The 7,821-nt window shown below is 40.6% G+C and overlaps 1 protein-coding gene across 4 annotated transcripts in view; it reads left to right on the top strand.

Moving 5' to 3' along the window:
- The window catches only part of Rhot1 (ras homolog family member T1), a 73,335-nt gene extending 69,649 nt beyond the window's left edge, over positions 1–3,686 (top strand). For all 4 annotated transcript variants that reach the window (XM_005349411.2, XM_005349412.2, XM_005349413.3 and 1 more), the window contains one exon: positions 2,663–3,686. In XM_005349411.2, coding sequence (XP_005349468.1) covers positions 2,663–2,780 — 118 coding nt within the window. In that variant the 3' untranslated portion in view covers positions 2,781–3,686. The remainder of the gene's footprint in view (positions 1–2,662) is intronic.
- The last annotated feature ends 4,135 nt before the right edge of the window (positions 3,687–7,821 follow it).

Below are 7,821 nucleotides of genomic sequence, written 5' to 3'. Positions count from 1 at the left end.
CTAGCTCTGTAGACCAGGCTGGTCTCGAACTCACAGAGATCCACCTGCCTCTGCCTCCCAAGTGCTGGGATTAAAGGCGTGTGCCACCACTGCCCGGTTTATGGCTAACTTTAATACTAATACTTTCTCTCTGTACCTGTATGTTGAAGAACAAAGGAGAAAATTAAAAAGCAAAAGCAAGCTATGTGGACATAGTGACTCCTGCCTGTAAATCTAGCCCTGGGAGGCAGGGGTGGCAGGATCAGAAGCTCAGGGCCAGCCTAATCAACATCACAAATCCCTGCCTGGAAATAAGTAGAGCTGGGGATGTAGCTCAGTGATGGAATGTGCCAGGCCCTAGGTTATTTCCCACAAAGTAAAAACTCAAAATTGAAACAAAAACTGTAATACACTTTCAACCGGTGCTAATACTTTAGGGCAATGGTTCTCAGCGTTCCTAGTGTTGTGACCCTTTGATACAGTTCTTCATATGGTGACCCCCAACCATAAAATAATTTTTGTTGCTACTTCGTAACTATAATTTTGCTGCTGTTATGAATCATAATGTAAATATCTGTGTTATGCGATGGTCTCAGGCGAGCTCTGTGAAAGGGTCGTGGACACCCATCCCCCCCAAGGGGTATAGACCCACAGGTTGAGAATCACTGCTTTAAGTCATCTCTTTCCCTACTGGAAATTCAAAATGCAACCTCTGTTTGTTTCTGTATGAAAACTTGATGAGCTAATAGTTTGGAATGTCGGGATCATTTTTTCCATATATAATACTTTTACTTTTCAACATTCTGAAATTTTAAGCTTATAAAAGCTTCATGACTTATGATTGTTAGCATAAGTTGAGTGACTTCTGTGATTGTCATATGTTGTCAGGCAATGCTTATGGTAAAGTTTTGAAAGGTTTTCTCAGTGTCTCGTTCACTAAGACCAGTCTCCTAGGGATATGTAGGAGATCCATGTAGCAGCTTCAGGTTTCCTTGTTCAGTGTATGAATGTTTTAATATAGTTTTTAACTCAGTAATTATCTGTGTGATGCATATTTTTTAAATATAGAAAGCATAAGATTCAATCTTATAGAAAAGGAAGGAACCCAAAATATATGTAGGATATTTATTTGAGAGATGTTATTTTAAGTCCCGTTCTTTCGTGAGCCCTGCTGTGAACTGCCAACTGTGTGCATGTGTATGAAAGGTTAAAAGCCCGGGTAGCTGAATGGGGTGCCATGCTGTTAGCAGACGACGAAGGCAGTATCACTCACCAGGTGCACGCCGTCAGCTCTGTAGAAGATTCCATCTTCATGGAGTCATCTCATGGCCAGCTTTTTCTTGATGACAGGTAACATTTCCCACCATCAGTGGCTTGGCCGTGTTAGAATCTTTCCAGCTAGAAAAAACTGAGATCTAAATATTCTCTTCCCTAACCTTTTAAGAAAATAAAAACATTGCCTGTTGAAAAAACTAGCTTGCAATGTAGAATAAACCTGTGCTATCACTTTGCTTTGTCCAACATAACTGAGAAGAGACTTGTGGTGAGGATGTGATGTGGAGTGCATGTGTTGTTTGGCTGTGCTGAGATGCATGGGGCACTGGCTTGTGTTGCAGTGGTTTCTAGAGAACAGATTGCATTTTGTGAAAGCTAATCCAAACATTATGACCAAGGCAAAGTAGCTGTGCACAGAGTTGACCTCTTGACTCTTAACTCCTTTGCATACAGCATCTTGGTTTTTTTAGTATCCGACTTTTCCTTCAAATCTGCCTAATTGTAAAGTAACTGAGACTGTCTCACTAAGCTCTTTCTGGAAGTTTTTACATCACCTCAATTGTGTGCACTTACCTAAGAACCCGGCCTAATTCTCTTCATTGACACTTAAATAAAATGTTCCAACCATTTAAGCTTTATCCTTGTCATGGTAAGCTGTCATACTTGAGACACCTGAGCATGCCCACAAACTCAGTTTGTGGTATTAGACTGTCCCTGTTCTCGTTGTATATAATATAGCTTCTTTGTGTCATCACCTTTTGATGAATCATATTCCATCATGCCATTTATTTGGTGTCATTATCACTGCCTGTCTAACATCAAGGTTTGTTGGGTTTAGTTTTAGTTTTTTTCTCTTCAATTAGCATTAACCAAACTAAGCATTAATCAGTCTTCCCTTCTTCTTTGGGGGGGATTTTTTAGAGGGGGTGAATTTCTAAGTCTCAAGTTTTTCACATATTAAGAATTGCTCTTGAGACAGTATTACTGTCACTTGTCAGTTAACTACTTACAAGATAGCTTTTGATTCCTGAGAATAGAAGTTTTTGTCTTGCTTGCATTTCATGAATATGACCCTAAGAATTGTAAGACTCCGGCCTAATTCTCCTTTTGAAGGACTATGGTGACATTAAAATGTATTCAGCTGATTTATCTAACTTTATTTCCCATGTCACAAAAGTGTATAAAATTTTAAGTGTCAACTTCCAAGTAGTAGCTAATTGTAAAGACATTTGTCTTTACTGATGTCTGTATTGTATGTATAGCCATATATATGAATGTTTTGGGTAAGCATTACTATAAAATTAGCCTGACAAGTGTGCTAATATTTCACCCAGATAGAGGGTTAGGTTAGATGATTGCTGTAAATTTTCCCTACTAATAAAATATAAATTCTATTTTCTGACTGCAGGCACGTGACACAAGCTGACCTCAAGAGCTCCACGTTCTGGCTTCGAGCGAGTTTTGGTGCTACCGTTTTTGCAGTTTTGGGCTTTGCTATGTACAAAGCATTATTGAAACAGCGATGATTAAAAAGTAATAATAATCGGCCTACCAAAAGCAAATACTTTTATGTACATTCTGAATGCTTTAAATTCTGCTAGAAATATTGAGATATTTATACATGCAGAGTTACTTTATTAATATTTGTAATTCATGCATAAGAGTATTTTACTGATAGTTGATGACTGCAGTATTGGCTGGCATGTGGAAGAAAACGCCTTAGTAGCCAAATTTAAGTAAGTGGCTGAATTTCAGAGGCCAAAAGGGAATATTTTGTAAATAATGTATATATTCAGGCAAGATATGGTCTCCCACACTGAGTCCTAGAAATGGTGTTTGCAGACATTTCTACATTAGCGTCATAGTGTTCACTCTGCTCACTCTGCTAGGTTTCAGTCACCAGAGATGGCGTCACTCTTGACTCACATGTTTATTTCACGTTGACTCAGAATGATCCTTTGACTTCTACAGCCATTTCTCCTGTTTCTAAGATCACACAGGAGTCAAGGTTCGCTTTCCAAAACCACTTGTTTCCGTCACTTATGCTAGGCCAGAATCGAAGCCATTGTGAAATCTAGAAAATTGTGTAGCTGAGGGTGTGACTGAGGAGCTGAGGCAGAAGCGGCTAGCAAAGGTGTTACCTGTGTGACTACAGTGCTTGTCAGTGTGCGGGATTTTATAGCCCTTTCAATCACACGGGAAACAATTTGTATATTATCGATGTTTTTAGTTTGAACAGGCCGCCCTGACCTGCTGATCTTCATCTGAAGTGAAACTGTTCTATAATGGCCGTGTCTGTTGTAGTTTCTGCCGTAGCTGCATGTGTCACGAAGTGTTCTATATCTGGCCAGGATAATCTAGAGGCAGCACTTTTTTAATGGTAAAATAAATCTAATGAATATAAACTCTCACAATAAACCTATTTTTTCCATCATTGACCTTTTTAGGTATTTAAATAAATAATTGCTGTGTAATGTGATGTGGGGTTTTGTCTTATAAAGTATCTCTGTCCAGGTGGGAGTCAGCTCCTCTCTTTCTTCCTTTCTTAGTTTAGAAATTATTTTTTATACAAAAGCACCATCCTCAGGAGGAGGGAAACCGAGTAGGCTCTGTGTGTCCAAGATCTGTCTAAAGTCTAGAGATGTGTCCTCAGAGGCCAGCATGCCCAGCATCGACTGCTGTGGTTGCTGGCTTAGGGGTAGACTTCACTTTAACATGATGGCTCTTCCCTCTGCTGTCCTGAGGACATTTTTTTTTTATTAAAAATTTCCACCTCCTCCCATTTCCCTCCCACTCCCCTTACCCTCCCTCCTCCTCCCTCTCCAGTCCTAAGAGCAGTCAGGGTTCCCTGCCCTGTGGGAAGTCCAAGGTCCTCCCCCTCCATCCAGGTCTAGGAAGGTGAGCATCCAAACAAACTAGGCTCCCACAAGGCTAGTCCGTGCAGTAGAATCAAAACTCAGTGCCATTGTCCTTGGCTTCTCAGTCAGCCCTCATTGTCAGCCACATTCAGAGAGTCCAGTTTGACTGTAATGCAAAGGACACTGTCATTAAGACAAAAAGGCAACCTGAGGATATTTTCTCAAGTGGTCACACTTCCTGAACAACTGATCACAGCTTAGCCCATTATAAACTTGTTCTTTTACTTATTCCCTGTCTCTTCTTCCTCTTCCCATTTTCACTCTAAATTTAAAGAAAAAGAAAATTAAACATGGCAACACCTGAGTTTTATTATTTTAAATTTTTTATTATACTGTATTTATTTGTATATGTGTGTGTGTATGGGCCCGTGTGTGTTGTAACGTGTGTGGTCAGAAGACAACAAATCAGAGGAGTCAGGCCTCACTCAGGTACAGGGTGGGTCTTGGCAGTGGGCTTGGTGAGCAGGAAACTTTGCTGAGCTATCGCTCAGGCCCTTAATTTTGATTGCTTTCTGACAATTTCCCACATGCCAAATAAATTGATCTCAGTTGTACACTTTTCAAAGAAAGCTATGTCCTTTCTTCCACATTTCTTTTTGTTTTTTTTTTAAATTTCTTTTTGTTTTGACTAAAATAATATCCCTTAAATATTGTTTGCTGTGTTTGTGAGGAACAGGAAAGAAAACAATTTGTCAAGAGGCGGAAAGTCGCCATGCATGGTGGTGCACACCTTTAGACCCAGCACTCAAGAGGCAGAGGCAGGTGGATCTCTGAGTTCAAGGCCAGCCTGGTCTACAGAGTGAGTGCCACAAAAGTTGTCACTTCATAGAGAAACCCTGTCTCCAGGTGGATTGGGGGTATGTGTGCGGAAAGTGCTGGATTTATATATTTAAACTTTTTTTCTCACTCTTAATATATTTATTTATTTTTAAGGGTTTTGTTTGTTTGTGTTTTTTGTGACAAGGTCTTATCTAAATACTTTGGGTGTCCTGGAACTCCCTTTATTGACCAGGGTTGCTGTAGATCTACCTCCTAAGTGCCAGGATTAAAGGCTAACAGAATGTGCCACCATGCCTGGCTGATCTTGTCATTTTGTCCTTGATTCACAAAATGTCAAGAAAGGAGAGATGCCCCAATTGTCTCTGTTGGTGGATGGCCCACATTGTACAGCCTGGTTACCCTCTTCTGTCTGTCAGCTGAGGTGGTGTGGTAAGTAGGTGTGTAGGTATGTTCCTTTGTTTTACATCCATTTTAGGAACTAGTTAATGTGGGAAAACACAGTAAGAGGCTTCTTCTGACTTGGACGGTTTGCTCCAAAAATGTAAGCTGTAAGAATACTTAAAAAAAAAAAAAAATGAGCCGGGCGGTGTTGGCGCACGCCTTTAATTCTAGCACTTGGGAGGCAGAGGCAGGCGGATCTCTGTGAGTTCGAGACCAGCCTGGTCTACAGAGCTAGTTTCAGAACAGGCTCCAAAGCCACAGAGAAACCCTGTCTCGAAAAACCAAAAAAAAAAAATGAATTGGGAACTAAAGGATTAAAAGAAAACCTTTCACCGAATACCAGCTGCATTGTCTTGTAAACAAGCAATTCTGAGACCGCTTGTTAAAATTTTTTTTTTTAAATTTCATTTTTTGTTTTTTTGAGACAGAGTTTCTCTGTAGCTTTGGAGCCCAGCTGTCTTTTCTTTCTTATAAATTAAACACTCCAAGTGTTTACCAGTTTTGAGCTTTTGAGCCAGGTGGTGGTGGCGCACTCCTTTAATCCCAGCACTCGGGAGGCAGAGGCAGGTGGATCTCTGTGAGTTCGAGACCAGCCTGGTCTACAAGAGCTAGTTCAGAACAGGCTCCAAAGCCACGGAGAAACCCTGTCTCGAAAAACACACACACACACACACACACACACACACACACAAAGTTTTAATGAGTAATAAGACATTTTAAAAAGAAGTCACTTTGAAGGCTTGTCCTATGGCTTACTCACCATAACATACTCTCCCTTCATGCATCAGGGGTCTTAGCTTTGTGCTGTGATATCATTCTTATGTACATTTGACCAAAAAAGCTCCCATACTGTTTGTAGTAATAAATACCAGAGTAAGTGTGGGCTGTGATGGTAGACATTTGGGGAGCACATAACCATCTGAAATGACTACAAAATGAAAGTAGAGAACAGTGGACATCTTGTTCTGTGCATATTTGCACATCAGCTACACGGAAGGCGTCACAGGAGAGCAGACTGATGAGCCAACCCTGAATGAAAGGGTAACCATCCTGACCTGTAGAAAGATGGTGGAACAGTGAGCAGCAGGGAGGAAACAGAGGTAAGTGCGCAATCTCTGTGGTTTCCTAAAAGGCCCTTAGAATGCAAGTAAGATTAGCTTTGATACCCCCACTTTGCCTGGATTGTATTAGTATAAGTCAGTATAAAGGCCTCTTTAAAATGTACAGTTGTTTTTATCTTTTTTGTCTGTTCTCAAGACAGGGTCTAACCCTAACAAGTTTCTCAGTGTTTCCCTGGCTATCCTGGAACTTACTCTGTAGACCAGACTGACCTCAAAGTCGGAGATCCACCTGCCTCCGCCCCCTGAGTGCTGGAATTAAAGGTGTGCGCCACCACCACCCAGCTGTTTGTCTGTATCTTTGGAGGGTTGCTTCCAAGAGCTTCAGGAATACCAGCCCTCAGATGCTTGAGAGTATGTGTGCATGTAAATAATATAAATAATATATATATAACATTATAATAATGTATATAACCCATGCACATTCTCCTAGTTTACTTACAATATCTAACTATTTAGTGCTTACAATATATTTTACAGTATAAAGGCCATATAAGTAGTTATAATATATTGCTTAGGGAGTGATGATAAGGAAAAAAATGTCTGTTCTGGAGCAAATGCAGCCATACTACTAAACTAGACAGCACATGGATGAGATGTGTTGGACAGTACAGGTCTGTGAAGGACTGGAGGCTACATAAGGGTACCTACACATTACTCTATCTTCATGGACTCCCTGTCATGCTTGGCAGCTTATAAATTCAAGTTATAATTTTTTGCTACTTTTTGAAAAAATATTTTTTTTTTTTTTTGGTTTTTCGAGACAGGGTTTCTCTGTGGCTTTTTAGCCTGTCCTGGAACTAGCTCTGTAGACCAGGCTGGTCTCGAACTCACAGAGATCCGCCTGCCTCTGCCTCCCCAGTGCTGGGATTAAAGGCGTGCACCACCACCACCTGGCAAAAAAATATTTTTAATACAGGTTTGACCAAATCTGCAAAGAGAACTCACAGAGGTGATTATGCAGATCTTAGAAACATGTGTCGGTGGATGTATAGCTCAGTGGTGGAGCATGTGCTTAGCACTTGTAAGTCCCTGAGCTTCATCTCCAGTACAGACAAACAGACCAATAGATAGCCTAGTCTTACTAGCATGCTAATTCATAACATTTTAATTTGAGGGGGGTGATCTTGAGACAGGGTTTTTCTGTGTAGAGCCTTGGCTTTCTTGGAACTCGATCTGTAGACCAGTCTGGCCTTAAACTTATAGAGATCCGCCTGCCTCTACCTCCCAAGTGCCGGGACTAAAGGCATGCACTACCATTACCCAGCTTCTTTCTTCTTCTTCTTCTTTTTTTTTTTTTTTTTTTTTTT

The sequence above is a fragment of the Microtus ochrogaster genome, chromosome 7, assembly GCF_000317375.1.
Source record: "Microtus ochrogaster isolate Prairie Vole_2 chromosome 7, MicOch1.0, whole genome shotgun sequence".
Lineage (NCBI taxonomy): Eukaryota > Metazoa > Chordata > Mammalia > Rodentia > Cricetidae > Microtus > Microtus ochrogaster.
Note: the sequence above shows the minus strand (reverse complement) of the source record. Positions and strands in the feature narration are given on the sequence as shown.